The following is an 18,294-nucleotide window of genomic DNA, read 5'->3' as shown; positions in this document are numbered from 1 at the left end:
TGGATGACTGAGAATCTACACAGACAACACCACTGTTAAACTAATGCAGAAAACTAATATCTGCTTTGCCCATAGAGATGTAGAGTATGTTGGGTTCATTTTACATGAATGCACAACTAACTCTGAAGAAAATGACTGATTTTATACATTTTATTCAATATAACTCTCAACACTGGAACTTATGTAAACAGACATAATTTGACCCGGCCTGACCCCACTCATGAGCACTTTGCAAAATGGTATTCAGTAATGTTCAAGTATATAGCATATGTATTTTATTGCGAACATCTACACTGCAAACTCAATTTCAGAGGTACTTGACTATGATTGTGTAACATAAACTGTGAATGAGGAAGTCAAATAAAGAAAATAAGTGACACCACTTTGCCAACACATTCAGAATCAATATTAAGAGTAAATACTTCTAAAGTCCACTTTCTGTTAAGCCCAGAGGTCTGTATTTCACTTTGCATTCATATGAGGTAATGCTACTGTTTAGCAGTGATGCGTGCAGACTGAAGTCTCAGTTTAAGTCCTGCAGCACTCTGATATGAATGGTCAAATGCAGGTTGAACTCATATTCATAAATCTGCCTCATATGGGCTTTGTTTGTGAAAGGTTTATTAAACATCCTCCTCACAGCTAACAGGATTCACTGGCAAAAGAGAAAGACTGCAGCTAGTGCAGCCTGAGGGGGAAAAAATGACAAATCCAACTAAAGACTGAAGCCCAGCACTGACATCACCAAAGCTAATACAAAGCTGATATATAAGCTTTAACACATTAGGTGGCAGGTCTGCATTAAGTGCACTTTTTATTGTAAATCATTTTTCTGATGACTGGGAATGCATTACAGACTGGGAAATTAGATTCTTTGGACTCCAGATATTTATCATAGGTTACACTGCCTTCAAATAAGTACAATAATCTAACTCAGCCTTGGTCTGCTATGTTTTATAATTAACTGCAAACTCTAATGCAACTAATCTGAGGTACTGTCTAACACTCAATATCGTAATAATGGTATGAAAAGTGATCATGTGCAGTAAAAACAATGCCAGCAAATCCCTTCACAATTCATGACAGACAAAAAAGTTGTATAATCCAAGAGGGTTTGACTACAAAGATACGGTTTGTACAACAAACACCCAGAGAAATGTCTGTTCGTGATTTATTCTAGGAACAAAGCATGCACCAAATCTGCTGTTTCTTATTCATTGCTGTAATGTGGTCAACCACTGACAGAGAGTTAGTAAACATTTCACAATTTAATTTGCCAGCAACGCCGTGCGATGAGTGATATTGGACAGTTACGCCAAGCCTGTGGCATGAGTAAAAAGGACCAATTTGAAATGAAGCCCATAAGCAGAATATTTGTTTTTACTCATCTATTGTACTCCATTCTGTTGTTTTTTTAGTCACGATGGGCTTGACGGAGCTTATACTTGAAGCAATATGTATGCACATATGTTATATATTGTGCATAAACACAGAGAAAAAGAAAACTTCACCCTTCTTACCGGCTGGTCGGCCTTGTTGATCCCAACCAGAAACAATGACTCAGCGATGAACAGGCTGATGCAGAGGTTCTTGTGAATGGTGTTGCGGTCGCTCTGCAGCCCTCGGAAGAAGCAAAAGGTGAAGATGCAGATGAGCAGGCAGACCAGCGACAACAGGATCCCCACCCATGTGATGACATCCAGGAGAACGTCGTGCATGCTGTCTGTTTTCTGGAAGAAGTGTAAGAAAAGAGAGACAAGAGCAGATTAGCTCATAATGATCAACTTTACCGCCACTATAGCTATGAGTAGCCTTGGTTTGCTAAGAACATACATGCATCACATTGCTGTAAGATGAAACACACTGTAGGCACAGGAAGACAGACAACACCCCACCACCCCTGACTGATGTGAGTCTGGCTGTGTGTCGCTGAACGTTCAGGGCCACAGCGTTACGCTGCGTTGCACAGGTGTGCTGGCTCTATCCATCAGTGTCCTGCAACCTGGCAGGCAGAGCAATGTTCAACATAGCACTGGTGTGATGGATCTACTGCTCAAACCCTCACATTGTGTTCACACAGGCCTGCCAAGCTAGGTCTGACCATGACCCCTTTAGAAGTAACACGCACCCTCTGGTCCAGAGGGAGAGAATGGGTGTCATACAATATCCAGAGTCACAAGAGCCGATTTGTGAAAAGTAACAAAAGACGGAGATAAAGAAGTACTTATCCCACACATGGCGGGACAATAACATTTTTATCCACCACCCACTATGGCTCATGGATATCTAAATGAATGCTTTTATTTCCTGATCACTCAAATATTACAAGAAGATAGGACCGAAAGCTTTACTCTGTATCTGCTTTATTCTGTACGTCTTTGGGATACTAATGTTTGAAGCACATTTTTTTTGTCAACTCCATGCCATCATCCGGCTTGACAAATCAATTGTTTAAAAAAAAAAAAAAAAAAAAAAAAAAAGCCTGCCAAGAATGATTATTCAAACTCTGGAGAGTAATAATCTGTTTTCCAGATGTTGTGGTCCTCTACTCTTCCTTCCTCTCCCTCCTTCTTTTCTTCAGTCTCTGCTGACCAGCTTGCCAGCCACTGCTAATCAAATGATGAATAACTGACCCCCTCAATATTGCCCACCCCTCCTCTGGCAGACGCAGCACAATGAATGCCTACCTTGACCTCCACGTGGGCCATGAGCACTGCAAAGCTGGTGAGGTGGGTGCAGGAGCAGCTGGTGTGTGTGCGATTGGTAGCCAGCAGACGACAGTCCTGCGTCGACCAGAATCCCGTCATGGTGCGCTTGGAGTAGCTCCAGAACGAACAGTTGGGATTGAAATTCTTTTCCGAATGCTGGAGGAAGAGAGAGAGAGAGATTGTGATTGAGAGAAACCCAAACAGACAAGAAGAAAATTGAGAGACCAAAAGAAGGCCGGGCGGGGGAGCAGGAAGACAGAGAATAGATATTTGGTCGTGGGGAGGTAGAAACATGGAGTGGTTGGAAGAGCCAAAAAAAAGTGAGAAAATGGTGGGAGGAATTGGTGGAAAAAAGGAGGGAGAGGAAGAAACACAGAGAGGGAGTCAAACACACACAACAACAAAACAACAAACAGAAGGGACAGAATGCGAGAATGCAGCAACAAATAAACATGGAGCCATGGCAGGAGGTGACAGTCCTGCGTCCGTGCTTGTTGTGTGAGATTCTGGAGTGTAGGAGCTGCTTGTGTTGTGTAAACTGATGAAACTGTGTGTGTTGGATTTGCAAAGTTACTCTCAAAAAGAGCAAAGTGAAACAGTGAGGATTCTTTGACTGCCAACAAGCTGGATCACCAACTGGATAAGCATTTACTAGTTGGATGAGCAACACAAAATAAAATTGTGGAGCTGACCATCCCGATTCATACATTCTGAAGCAATGCAGAATTCACTCTGTAATTAATACTAATGCCAGAGCTGCTCTTATGCAATTCTGAGCTTTGCAAAGTCAGATGAGCCAAGTCTTGTCAAAGCAGTTCACAATTTTTAAAAGGAAATTGCAAGATACTTGTAAGACTTGCAGATCTTCAAACACTGACCACAAATTACACTGAATTTTAACAGTTTCTTTTCAAAGTTGTGACCAAGAATTTTCCCACATTGAGGCACAATAACTGAATAGTCCAGATGGCACTAAGTCAAAACAAGCCGGGGATTTATCTTTCTTTGTTTCTTTCAGGTCCTGAGTTAAATAAGGTCACCAATAAGGCAAGCCAACTGTAATAGAGACCAAATCGAGTCTCAAGTTAGTGATTGAAGTTCATTCAAGTTTAAGTTTCAAGTTTTGTGTCTGTCGCTGTGATTACTACTAATACCGCGACTACTATTAACAACTGCTATTACAAGAAAGTAAGTCAAGAAATCGGAAATAAAACCAACAGTGCTCTTTTTTCAGACCTCACTGTCTGTCTGTGATGGCCCTTAGCATTCAGTCCTAAGCCCAATAGTTCATAATGAAGACAACACTTTCTACAACAAAGTCACAAACATATGGTTTCCCTTTTCTGAAAATAAGACAGTTAGCACTGTGGGTTTTAGCAAACATAGTTAAGCAGAAGCAAATATTGCATTTTCTGATAAGCATTTCCAATTGTGGATTCACACATTTGGTGCACAAGTGAGAAATTACAGCATCAGATCAATAAATATGGAATCAAAACAAACTACAATGCCCATTTTGATAAAAGAATGTTGTCTTTGAACAATGACGGCCTGAAGAATATAAAGCTTTGGTTACAAAGACAATACTTGTCAGTAGGTTCAATTCATTCATTGTTGGTCTTGTGCGTTTATTTAAATTTATTTACATAAGGGAAATATAAAAGGAAATATAAAATATCACTATACTTATCATTTAATCTCTGTTTCTTTGCCATTATCTCACAGCAGTGATCATAGTCATTTGTTTTATTGTTTCCAAAAAGAAGGCATCAGGTTGCACCTTACTTACCTGCAGGTGTTTGACAGTGAAGACCACAGGCTCAGACAGGTACACCTTATTGCTCTCCTTGTTAATGGATGCTGTGATGACTGGGGAGTTGACAATAACAGAGTAATTAGGATAGACCGCCTCGCTGCTCAGTCTGACGCTGGCATTCTCTGTGGACAGGTAGGAGCCCAGGTTCCTGTACAGGACAAACGCCATCCTGATCTCACCTGTAAGGAGACATATGGGGAAGGTGCTCTTGATACTTGTCGGCTTAAACCGTGATGACAGGAATAGACAGCGGAAGTGAGAGAGAAGCAAGAGAAAGCATTTGGGGAATGAGAGAGAGTGAGAGAGAGAGAGTGAGAGTGAGAGTGAGAGTGAGAGTGAGAGTGAGAGAGAGAGAGAGAGAGAGAGAGAGAGAGAGAGAGAGAGAGAGAGAGAGAGAGAGAGAGAGAGAGAGAGAGAGAGAGAGAGAGAGAGAGAGAGAGGGGTCATGGACCTCAGAGTAAGAGGAAGAGAGTGTGTGAGATTTCTCTTCTACCGTTTCTGCCGTGCTGTTTGAGAGTGCTGGCTGACAGCTGGATGGAGTTTCCATGTTGCTCCGACTGAGGGAATGTCAGGTCTGCAAGGTTCCCATCCGTGCTCAGCCTGGCTACTTCCAGTTCTGGAACACACACACGCGCACACACACACACACACACACACACACACACACACACACACACACACACACACACACACACACACACACACACACACACACACACACACATACAGACACCCTAATGTCAAGCCATAGCACAGCACGTAACATCAGATTTGTTTTGCAAAGTCTTGTAATAGCCATGTATTCTCACTAAGTGCTTCGCAGCTGAAAACAAGCATGAATTTGGAAGCAGTTTTGCACTTCTCCTAAACAAAGAAAATAATTTAAAAAAAAAAAAAAAAAGAGGCTGACAAGCATCAAAGTGAACTGATGTGAATTTTTATACTAAAAAAGGTTACAATGTCTCCAGGCAACAGATCCAACACACTGAGGCAGATTATCCAGACTCTCTTATATTGTGGGAACCTAATTTCACCATCCAGGTTCGTTAACACATTCCCGATTACCGGCGGTGTAATGTGTTAGATAAAGTTTCTAATTAAGGTCTAATTATACCTTCAGTGTAGCGCTATCTTGTGATTCTGAGTGATTTGGTGATTTAGACTGCTGCTTTCATGGTGAAAACAACTCCCTGATCAAATAAACAGCACAAGGACAACTGAGATGGAAATGAGAGGGGAAGAGGAGGCAGAGTGAGGCGAAAGGCGGAAAAGAAAAGGAAGCTGAGGAGGTCATGGAGAAGTGTTGTGAAGAGGTTAAAAAAAAGGAGGGTAGTCAGAGGAGATGGAAAGAAGACTATGCTCTCTCATGGAGCACAACAGATATGGCTCAGAGGCAAGAGATGCTAAGGGATAGGGGAGAGGAAATGGATGCAGGCAGACGTAAACATGGATACTGATATGCAAATACTGGCATCAAGAAGGAGAAACGCTGGTTAAGAGTCCTTCACTTGCACATGAGCCAAACTAAACATTCAAGCTATGTATACACGCACACACACACACACATACATCAAGACAGCGACCCATGCACACATGTACAGACACATCCACACAAACACACATCGGCGGGGTATTAAAACACGCTGAGTCTAATCTAATTAAAGCATCCTTGTCATGACAATCCTCCTCCTAAGAAACACACTTGTTCATTATCGTTATCACACACACACGCTGTTACCACTGTGTTATCCCTCCAAATCACTGTTTTGGTTCTAATAATAACATCACCATTTATTCATCTGCCTAATACCGCGCCTCACAGTCGCACACACAATCTACCACAATAATATCACTTACAATAGCTGCAGTGTCTTGTTTAAAATGCGTCAAATGTGTCAGATAATTTATTCTTGTCACTCATTCTCGTCTAAAAGATGAAAAAGAAGGAAGGGGGCTTAAGGAATGCATGAAAGAGTAGAGTGAGAGGGAGACAGAGAAGTAAGGATGGAAGAGGAGAAAGAGAGAGAGATGACAGGCTGTATGGGGCTGGTTATGAATAAAGTGGAGAGATAATCACAGTGGATCTGCCCACTGGATTAGCTGGGAGGGAAGATTAACGGCACAAAAGGAGAGAAATGTGGAGACAAAATTTTCCACAAAAAGACGACTTCCTGTTTCAAGTTCCTCGGAGATGCAGTAGCCTACATCTCCAAGACTGTTTATGTAACCACGTTTATGTGCTGCGTTCAGGAGGAAAAGAACATAAAAACTTGGAGGTGATACAAGTCTGAAATTATGTAAGGTGAAATTGTGTAGGATGTCGGTTTGCTGGAATAAACTGTTAAACTTAATCGAGAACACGACAAAGTCATGCTTTAAGGGCTGACTTTGTGGAATCCCATCTGTCCATACTGTCTGTCATGAATAGCAAAAAATGCTGTCAGATTGTCACCATGCTGTGTAACTTAAATAGGCATAATTTACTTGCTTATTGATGTAAAAGTGAGCAAAAAAAACTCCTCAGAGCATCTTTGACATTCCAACACCATCACCCTCAAGCATGCACTCATCCAGTCTTCTTCTCTACTTCTCATCTTCACTTTTCTCTGCTTTCCTGCCCCTCCTCCATGGCTTTTCATCTCTGACTGGGTAACATACAAGCCCAGTGAATCCTACTAATGGGGGAATGATGTGGAGGAAATTTTGAAACAATAAATCAAAAGGGGAGTAAACAGGAGGATAACCAAAGGGGAACATAAGCGAGCACAACTCAGTGGTGTGGGTGCAGATGGCTCACAGATATATCATCATCTAAAGGCATGAAAAGCAAAACAAAAACGTTTTTTTTTTTTGCTCTACTGTGAAATCTCTTCTTTCTATAGCCCAGCAATAAGATGATCGGTGAGAAAAGATCAGGAAATGATGGAGAAGAGGAGAAAAGGAGAGGAGGAAAGTGATGTGCACAACGCCATAATAACTAGATTTGTTCTGCTTTGTCAATTCCGCCTACAAGTGGAGGGAAGAAAATGCGGGAAAATAAATAAATAAAAATTACTGTCTCTGGCAAACTATTCATGTCTTCCTCAAGGCCAATATGTTTTCCGGATGTTGCTAGATGAGGATCTCTGTGAATTTTAAAATTGCTCAAGAAACAACTTAGATGTCTTCATCATGACCTTCCTGTGACAGCTACACAACTACCACTCCACATAATAAAGCAGGCACACAAAGCTGTAAAAAGTCTGTTGTACATCTTAGTAAGTGAACACTATCAAATCATAATCACACCTTTAATGTGTATTTGAAGTATAAACTAGTATCCTTTCTGTGTTTCTATATTACATTACATTTAGGGGTACAATGTGATCAAATATACCAATTTTGTGCCGCTTTAATGCCTACATTTTATAGTAATAAATTCATATTTTGTGCTTACAGAATATACTGATTAACAAGTATTACGTATACTTGTCAATCAGTAGCAGAAGGATCAGTCATGCTAAATTTTACTATAAAGTTGCCATCAAATAGCTAAGTAATGCATTTGAAACAGCATTCAGTACTCATTGCATCATAATTCTGACACAAAACTGTTCTTCACTAATCATTCTGTACGTGCTACAGTGTAATGCAGCGCAAAATAAACGGTCAATGTTGTTACATCTACAAAACAACTGGTGGCTGATTTTCACAGTGAAATATAAGTTTGTCTGTATATCACATGCTTATCCACAATTTCCCGTTAATGTATTTTTAGAACACTTTTGTTCTATAAAATTATGCAAATGCATTAGTTTGACAGAATGAATGAACCAGTACTGCACTCAAATCAAAGTTGTAACCTAAAATATGGAAGTCGGTCTCAAAGGTCTTGTCATTAAAATGTGTCTGAGGAAAAATACTGACACCCACAGTAAAAAAAGTACAACATTGATACACGTGTCCTTTCACAAGCTTCCTACATTTTCTTTTTTTTACCTTTTTTGTTTCTTTACCTTTAGAGCCTTTGCAGCTGCAGAGTGTAACAGATATATTTTCTATGTTTATCCACACTCATAGGGTTTTGCAGAATATGAATTAGTTAATCATTCTATTAGACATTTTTTATTCCTACTATTATTGCAGTTCACCTTGCAGCTCAGCTTCATGTGCACAAACTCCTGCATATGTTCATGTTATATTTTCTCTGTCCTCTGAACAATGAAACAACGGCATTATTCTGCCCCATTTCCATTTCCATCCACCGCTGTTCGTTCATATGTGTGTGTGTGTGTGTGTGTGTGTGTGTGTGTGTGTGTGTGTGTGTGTGTGTCTAAAATCACACACATGAAGAATGATGTTATTTTTTGACACACTGTGAAGTTAGATTGTATAGTTTGTTTCTCGTTTGTATTATAAAACATTGATCTGAGGCGGTGGATTTGATAATGCCTGCTGTCAGTGCTGCCTCTTACTACGATATTTCATCATATTCTTAGATCTTTATCAGCCAGAGCTGATTTACGTTATAAGATCTGTAAGAAAAAAAAAACACAAAAAAAATGGTGAAATCCAAGAACCCTATTTCTGCAAAAATATGGGTACAGTCTAGAAAGTCCTCTCTCTTTTACTTTGTATTCAGGTGAAGGCCACTAAATGTGGAAATGCTTTTGTTGGGACGTGGCCGGTGCAGCTACAGCCTTCAACTCTTGGCCACTGTTCTGATCCACTGTAGCAAATGGAGGTTAAGTGCCTTGCTCGAGGGCATTTCGACAGGCTCCTTGACAGCTGCAAGGTCCAACTGAGTTTTTAAGATGGGAAAGGAACCCAAAAATGTACTCACGGATGTAGTCAGTGGTCTCCTGCACCGTGTCAGTCTTTAGAAGGTTGTCAGCCAACATAAAAGCCCCCGTTTCCACGGTGTCAAGGAGCAGAGTAGCCGAGTGCAGCTGCTCGCTGGTGGGCAGCTCTCGCCATGCTGTCTGGGCTCGTGGATGCAGCAAATTATTCACCGTCTCTACCATCGCCTGGGGCAACAGCAGATATACAGAGGTCAGACAGAGGAAGCCAATGCGAAGGCCTTTATCACTTTCAGTCAATGATGCTAATGGGAAAATTAATGCAAATCCATTCATAATACAAATAAGACTGCAACACCCTAAGTACTGACGACAGCAGTCAGTGGGATGCAACAGTGAGAATGCAGTGGCTTTTCATTTATCATGTTGATAAATCATGACAATCAAAGCAAAAAAAAATAAATAAAAATGTAAGCGATGCAAATGCAGCATTCCCATGCAGAAATAAAGGCAAAAACACAAAAGCTATTAAATAAAAAGCGTATCTTCAAAGTCACTGTTTAATGCTCGTTATCACCTTTCATTTTTCAACGCTCTCTTTATATGTGGATGTTGTGATAGAAAATCCATCACAGATGCTCTGAAAATCAAGCTAAGCTAATTAGCTGATTGCAATCACCATGTGTCTACTCCCCCAAAACCTGTTTCAGTTCACTCTTTTTTTTTCTTTTAAAGCAACAGTCTTATCTTTGAGCTGGAAAACTTGAGGGTCTGAGAAGAAATTAGAGTTTTATCAGATAATGTCTGCTGGGTCATATCCAGCCGTGCAGAACAGTTTTGAATCCAAAAATACTGCCAAATTAAACGGAGTGGAGTTGGCTCACACAGATGAAACGCTCTCCATGAAACAATACTTATTTTGTCTCCCGCACACATTCCTTTATGCTCTTAAGAATTCACCTCCTTGCTTTCAGACATGAACACCACACATACACAGACACACACATCTCAAAAGACCCTGGGAGAGATAAAGAGACAGAGAGGAAAAAGAAAGAGAGCTGGTGCAGAGGGGTTGAGGAGGAAGAAGGGGGGAGAGCCATGGGAGAGCGATAAAACAGTCCAGTGAGTCCATGGTGACAGGCGTCCACTGGGAACAAGAGAGGCGGAAAAGAGAATACAGGTGCTATCAAACACGCACATCTCGCGCTCCCGTCTGTCTCTTTATTTTCCCTTTCTCTTGCTCTGTAAACCACCCTTTCTGCAAACACACTCCTATCCTTCACTCATCTCTCACTCTTTCAATGCTCCTCTCTCCCGAGGAGGGCGGATGGGAAAGTGGAAAAAGTAACACAGGTGCCATTATACAAGCAAAGGGGGTCTCCGGTGGGGAATTGCAAGGGCAAGAAGGAAGAGCGAGAGACATGAGTTTATTGGCGTCCACACATCCACCATTTGACTTTGTCTTTGTCCCTTTTGCTCAGGGTTAAGGAGAAGCAAGAGACCAGAAAAAGAGGAGGGAAGACAGCAGAAGTAAACATTGTATTCTGTGTGCAGCTGATAGGGAAAGGCATACAGAAAAACTGCAGATGATGACTCATATGAGCGCTGATGGCATGTGCTGCAAAATATGCAGTTGGCCTTCGGAATCAGAACTAATCCTACCTGTTTGTTTTGCGGCCGAGATTTCCACATGCAGATACAGTATCATGCACACAAAATCGGTGCTTAGCCAACAAGCTAATATGATAATGTTATGTCCTCTTTTAGCACTAGCAGCTAATTAGCCGGGATGCATATTGAATGAGTTTGGGAGGGCTACATGTAAACAAAAACTAATTAATCCACTGCTTCTGCAAACAACCAGAATAAGCAGGAGCGGATGGGAAACGCACACATGCATGCACACACGTAGATACTTACACCAGCAAATCTGTTCCCATCACCATTTTTTAAATAATGTGGCAGAAGACTATAATCTTTAACACCACTTGAAGAAAAATTCTAATTAAATGCAGAATTGTATTTTTTTTAGTTTTGCCCATCAGTGCTATCAGTAATCAAATTGATATTGTTGACATCAAAGTGCTGAAAATTGGGAACACAACAAGTAAGATGCGGAGAAAGATGAGTGGTCAGACAAATGAGTGGTTGTAAACAAGCAAGCGCTGAAACAATTTATTAATAAAAATGTATCAGCTGCTATTTTCACAGTCAATTAATTATCACAGTTTTCGAGCAAAAATGTCAGATATTTTGTTTTCAGCTTTATAAATGTGATGATTTTCTGCCTTTTGCCTGGTATAAAAATAAAATGAAGACTTCTTCAAAAATGTACTGTCTTTTAAACTTTTTGTACACTTTCAGAAACTTTATATTGATTCAATACGGCAAAATTGAAGTCTGACTACTTGGTAGTAAGAATAATTAACATTTGCAGCTCAGAAGCAAGCCAACGAATGTCTCAGGGGCTGAAAAAATTGCGTGCAACTGTGAACACAAATGGAGCACATCCAAAAACATTGGTAATAATGCTGCCTTGTACGTACACTGAAAACTATGCACATTGCTTACAGTACGCACCACAGGTCAAAGCTGAACCAGGATATCAGCCAGCTATTGGATGATGGGTTTTAAAAGAAGATAACTAATAATGTGAGTGTTTGCTTTTGGTTTCTTTTTTCCTAATGGGTTTATCTCACCTGGAGCATTTCAGACCAGTGTCTCATGTCTCGTCCTCCAATCTGACTTCTCTTTAAGAACTAAATAACTGAGGACAACACGGTCAGAACTACAAAACTTAGGCTGTTTGCAACCAGAATTCCAGTTAAATTCTTTATATAATGGAAATATAACTAATTAGAAGATGTTTCTGATGTCTTCATGTCGTATGAAGCGTGTGGATGCCATACATACATACATACATACATGGTGCAGGTGGACGCCAAAGCATGTTTGTGGCGCATATTGAAAGGGATTGAGATGCCTGTGTGCTGGGACTCCAGTGTGTGCGTCTGTATCTGTGTGTGTAGTTGGGGGTGTGCACAAGGGGCTGGAAGAAGCATCGTAGTGCATCATTCTGCTCCACTTGCTGTACAGTAGCGGTCCAGGCAACAGAGAGGGACAGAGGAGAGGATGTTCTGTTGGCACGGCAGATATGAGAGCAGCGGTCCTGCTTTCTGTTCGCTCATGCTGCTGGTGCTGTTCCCAAACGCTCACTTTGATGTGCTGCAGATAACCCCCTTTTTCTAGTCTCATTAAACTTTCCATTGCTTTTTATTGAACTTTTGATTATCTAGCATTTTCAATTTCATATAATTTTTTTCATTGAAATTTAATTCACTGGCACTGAGATTACATCGGTAGAGGACAGAGATAGGTAAGAAGAAGAAGGGGTGTGATTTCCTTGAGGTCCAGACATCTCCACATCAGAGATGAAATATATGTGTTTGCCAGCGTGGTTGTGTGTGTGTGTGTGTGTCTGTGTGTGGGTGTGCCTCTAAGCTCTGGTGCCGTTGGTGACATTTCTATCTGCACAAGTATGAGGACTTGAGGGCTAAAATAGAGACAGGTTTTTTTTAGGGGTCTTCAAAGAGAGGAGAGACTCTGCAGAGACAGATAAGGCTGTCATTTGTGTGTACGTGTGTGTAAGTTAGTGAGTGAGTGTGTGTCTAAGTGAGACTATGTATTGCAGAGCAGGCATGCACATGTGTGTGCACATACACACAGCTTGCATGCGCACACACACACACATACACACTCCAGTAAATGGGGCAGAAGCGAAATGCTTTGAAGCATTGGGGTAATCCAGCGTAAACAGCAGCAGCAAGACAGACTAGAGCTGGGCTGGTCTACTACTCCCAGCTACACAAGGGGAAAGACGGGCACACGCTCCAGCACATGTGCATGGACGTACAGTTTGTGTACACTCGCGCACAGTAATGTGTAAAATGACAGAGTTAGGATGTTAGAAGGATGGAAAAGGAGGCGAGAGTAGAGGAAAGAAAGGAGTTTTTTTTCTTTACTCGCTTGGCTGAGCTCTGAGAAAGTGCATGTTTTGAAAATGTTTTCATCAGAGGAGCAGGCTTATCTTTCAGTTGTTGTTGGAGTTTGTCTTCCCTGACAGGATGAGTCTGCAGCTAAATCAGGCTTTAAATTCACAGCATGCCATGTTCCGACCTGCCATCCATAAACAGAGGGCAAATTAGACATTGTCATTGAGCATCACTGTCTCCTCACTGCCCCCTTTATTGTTTCTCTCTTTCTCTCGCATTCCATTTCTGTTTCTGTAACTCTGCTCTTTTTCCTGTTCAATTTCAGGTCCCTCCAATCCCCGCCTCTCTTTCTGCATCTACCTTGCAGACTCTACCTCCCTCCATCAGTCCACCCTAAAGCATCAAAGCCTCTCCACACCACCAACTTCATCATGAATAAATTGCCAATTTAGTATACATGAAACGAGTCCCCAGTTCCCCAAACGAAGTGAGAGAGGAGGAGAGATGAAGCATGAGAGGGAGAGAGGAAGAGAGAGAGAGAGAAAAGGAGAGAGAGAATTCAATTATTTTTTGTCTCTATTAACAACCCAAACCTCCTGCCCACTCTCCTCACTTGGCAATTAGTGCTGTAGATAATTAACGAGGAGAGGGCAGCACCACACCACATCCCTAATCACGCACATTTCTATCTGGCAGAGTAAGGGACTGTTGGTATAATTTTGTTTCACATTACTAAGGCTAATTATATAATCGATCACTCCCAACCCCCTGCAGCACCCAAGGTGTGTGGTGAAACATTTTGATTTTAACCTGTAACTAGTTGTCTGGATGCAGTGGCTCCTTGAAACGTGGCCGCTTATTGGATTGAGGAGACGCATCAAAATGTCCGACTATCCTGATGTGACGGCATAAGATCATTGTTGAAAATATATTTATATATTTATGTCGCGTGTGTGTGTGTGCGTGTGTCAGCTTGCATATAGTCCTAAGCCATGTTCTGTGATGTGACATTGCTGACTGCTGCTGACGTTAAGACTTTTCAGGGAAGAGTGGAAAAAAAAAGCCTGCATCAGGAGAAAAAGAGCTACCCCATCAAATGTGTGTGCGTGTATGTGTGTGTGTGTGTGTGTGTAGGTGTGTGTAGGTGTGGGTGGGGTACAAACAGAGAAAACGTGAGCCTCCGCAATCTATCTACAGCACATGGATAAGGAAGGTGGGGTCCTTCCATGTTTTGAATTGTGATTTTAGCTGACCAGAAACTTGCCTACATGATGTCAGGTTTTCTGTTAGCGGTGGGAGCCCATAGCGTCAACACAAACAAACATCAATACGAGCCGACCAACAAGGATGAAAAGTAAATTAATGTCGAAGCCACGAACACAAGCTGGTATTGTTTTTAAGGCACTGAGACCGTGATCAAACAATATGCAAGAGAATATCCATCATACTCAGTTCTTTCTCTCTGATGCAGCAGCAGAGAGGGCATTTCATTGAATGGAGATGGATAGTGAGCCATTTGGTTTCAGGCAGGCCTGTTTACAATTCTGCAGACAGAACTGTGAAACAGATGAGCTATTATTGATATTGATCATGGCCTCTTATCAGTACTATTGATTCTGAATGCAAAAAAAAAAAAAAAGTTAAATTGAAAACAAAAGAATGTCAGCAAACCCTTTGAGGAGACTAAAAACTTTGTTAGGAGACACCAGTGGGGAGCTTCTGTAGATCAGGACCAGACCAGACCTTGTTAAATGACTGCCTTCCTCAAAGGGTTGGGTTGCAAGCCATAACACAACTGCTGCAACATAGAATTAGATTTCTATGTAGAGCATTATAATGTGTGACCACACACACATATGAGCTTCCTTAGCAGACTACATGCTGATTGTTAACATAGTGTTAAAAAACACACACACACACACACACACACAGAGAGAGGAAAAAAACAACGTTGAACTGTGGCATGGCAGAATTGTCAACCATACCAGGAAGCAGAAATACCTGAGTGAAAACCCTGCAGGACCTTTCTCTCTTCTGAAGCTGCAAATTCAAACAACTGAGTGTTAGCGATATAACACCTCTCAATCATACACACAAAGTCAGTTACACCACTTCATTATACCGTGTAAAAAAGACTTTGTTGGTTAAAATATATTGGTACTGTCATCGCTCCACTCCTTTCATAATTCCCTCTACTGTAATCATATTTCTTGCCTTTTTCTACTCTTCTTTTTCTTTTTTCATTCAGATTGTCTCAATAATTTGCTTTGTTCCTCTGTTCCTTGTTTTATTCATTCTCTGCATCTACTGTCAAGTGAATTGATGGCATTAATTACTATGCCACTCGTGCATGATTGGTTATATTTGATTTCCTAACAGAAATTAGCATAATAAGCTAGCATATTACTCAATTAGATGTATATAATTGGGCCATTATTGAAATCAGGAAGAACACTTTTCCGTTTTATTGAGAGCATTTTTTTAATCTACAAATTCAACCTTTAATAGGCCATTTGGTCAACAGTAAAACACAGATTAATTGATTCCTCTCACACATGCTCCATTTATGTATTCACCTCACACACTGAATTACTTATAGGAAGCAGAAGAGATGTAAAGTGTATGAGACAAAAACAGGTAAACTGGAGCATCAGAAATAAAACAGACCAAGGAAATCAGATGCTAAAGCTACATTTAAATAAAGGCAGAGACTGTTTAGGAGCTGGCAGGAGCTGTCAATCCAGCTGTTAGACCCCACCCATCACTGTTGACCTCAGCAGACACAATCAAGAAACAGACCACCATCCAGTCAGTCAATTTGCAAACCAAGCCAGCCAGTCAGCCATTCTCCAGTGATTTAACTCGCTTTAATTGAATGCCTACATGAACAAAGTACAGAACTAAATTCTTTCCTTATCTACTGCTGTAGTAAAACAGATCCTTTGCATACTCGGCATCGAGCTTCCATTAATTTAATCCTGAGGTAAGCACTCAAGCCTGATCGTCAACAGCATCTTCATAGCTGTAGCTCAAAGACTGAGGTTCATTAAAACAATGAGCTATGACGTAAAATGCGTCCCAAGACTATACTGTATGTTTTAATGAGAATAACTCCCAGGCTGAGATAGAGTTTTATTCAATTTCGGTACTGATCTGAAAAGAGTGAAGGAACTCTGCCAAAGACTAAAAGCAGTTATCTATCACTTATAATGTTGAGTAAAACTTGTTACAAAGACCCACACAGAGTAGAGGATAAAATAATATCTAAAGGCAGCTATTTATCATCTGGAAATCTACATTGTTGTGTGTAGCTCTTCATCAAACTCTGCTCAGAGACTTGTCTAACCCTTGAGAACGAATGGAAGACAAAACAAAAACCACTGATGCTATTCATCTTACTGTTAACTTGAGAGAGGCCTTCTATCTGTTCCCTTCGCTCTCCCTCATTCCACTTTCTGCTAATTTTCTGTCATTTAAATTGCAAGCCTCTCCATACTAGTTCTTGCAAGAAAGTAAGAAAGAATCTTTCTCTCACTCAATCCACTCATTTCACATTCATCTCCTGTTTCTTGAGTCGATACCTTAGTGAGGCTGCGAGCAGCGCTGTCCTTGCCCCCGGGGGTGAGGTTCCTGAGCTGGACATCCAGCAGTTCGACCAGCTGGGCCATGGCCCGTACTGTGGATGGCACATCGCCAGGGCGCAGGAGCCCTTTGGTCTGCTCTGCCAGCTCCTTGGCCACAATCGCTGCCGTCTCCCCCGACCGAAGCTGTGAACCAAAGAGTACGACGGGGGGGAGGAGGGCGGCAAAAAGTGAAGGGAAGAAAGAGATGGATGGCAGTTAGAAAAAAAAAAGTCACATGAGGTGAGAAGTGAAGGGAAAGTTGGAGAAAGGAGAAAAAGTTGGTGAGAGCGTGAAGGGGAGAACAGTGAGAGAGAAGAAATGACAGATGGAGAAATGACAGGACAGAAGAGGAAGGGCAGACAGGTGAAGGACAGAGGAGGTAAGAAATGTAAATATGAAGGATTGGGGGTGAAGAATGTGAAGGCGTAGAGAGGAGAAAAAATTTGAATTCTTGACACCAGGTTAAGTTAGTGTTCGAGAGCATTCAGCATTGTGTGCCAAGAAACTATTAGGTGTTATCATGAGGACATTAAAGACTACTTGAAAGAAACAACTCCAACTATAGCATCTCAGCTGCTATGCTGATTTCTCTGGGACCATTTTCCATGTTTTGCCTCATAGAGAAAACCCTTAAAACCTTAGAATTCGTGCATAAGTTATAATAACAGTGGCAGCACTATTCAGAAGTATCCTAAAAACTCAAACACAACAGAGGTTTCCATGCAAAAGTGATTGCTGTATGCAAATGAATCATAATGTTTGTTAGCTATCATGATGAGAGCACACTGTGAGTAATAGCCTTACTGGACATTTCCACTTCCCTACAGCTACATAATATCTCTCAGATCTCAAGTGCAGGGCTATGGGTAACAAATGAAGATGGATGCATGGCCTAAATCTCTCCCTGTGGCCAGTGCTTCTTCGTGCGTGAGAAAAGTTGCTCTAGGACTGTATTCATAACACATATCCTTAATCTGGGGCTCAATGGGAGCCACGAGGGCCAGCAGCAGCAATCAGACTTACTTTCTGCATGATGTGGTTGACCCAAGGCGACGTGCAGTTGCTGAGGTCAGGGCCTTGGGGATCCCAGTAGCCCAAATGGGCCACGCACACGTATGTAGCCACGCCTGCATGACAAGCGGAGCAAACAGGGTAAGACAGCCCTGACATTCACCAGGAGACAAGAAGACTCCTGAGGTGCCTGAGGTTCACTAAGCATTTTGTACTCGCAGTGTTTGCTTGTGTGACGATGGTAGCTGGAGGACTGAAGAATCTTCTCTGTCATGTGAGCTAATTGATTAAAGGCAGTAGAGTCTGTGTGTGGAAATTTGTACTACTAGTCCGTGATATTTTCAAAGGGAAAGATAAATGTTTAAC

The 18,294-nt window shown here is 41.4% G+C and overlaps 1 protein-coding gene across 11 annotated transcripts in view; it reads right to left on the bottom strand.

Moving 5' to 3' along the window:
• adgrl3.1 (adhesion G protein-coupled receptor L3.1) overlaps positions 1-18,294 on the bottom strand; it is a 117,057-nt gene that overhangs the window by 22,463 nt on the left and 76,300 nt on the right. For 8 of the 11 annotated variants that reach the window (XM_035952584.2, XM_023279696.3, XM_023279699.3 and 5 more), the window contains exons 9-16: positions 17,941-18,044; positions 16,876-17,061; positions 15,296-15,334; positions 9,347-9,530; positions 5,018-5,140; positions 4,498-4,703; positions 2,688-2,864; positions 1,521-1,730 (exon numbers count right to left, since the gene is read on the bottom strand). In XM_035952584.2, coding sequence (XP_035808477.1) covers positions 1,521-1,730; positions 2,688-2,864; positions 4,498-4,703; positions 5,018-5,140; positions 9,347-9,530; positions 15,296-15,334; positions 16,876-17,061; positions 17,941-18,044 — 1,229 coding nt within the window. The remainder of the gene's footprint in view (positions 1-1,520; positions 1,731-2,687; positions 2,865-4,497; positions 4,704-5,017; positions 5,141-9,346; positions 9,531-15,295; positions 15,335-16,875; positions 17,062-17,940; positions 18,045-18,294) is intronic. The other 3 variants (XM_035952585.2, XM_055009817.1, XM_023279705.3) reach the window with 1 other exon arrangement.

Source organism: Amphiprion ocellaris, chromosome 4 (genome assembly GCF_022539595.1).
Source record: "Amphiprion ocellaris isolate individual 3 ecotype Okinawa chromosome 4, ASM2253959v1, whole genome shotgun sequence".
NCBI classification, from domain to species: Eukaryota; Metazoa; Chordata; class Actinopteri; family Pomacentridae; genus Amphiprion; species Amphiprion ocellaris.
This window is presented reverse-complemented; position numbering and strand designations above follow the sequence as displayed.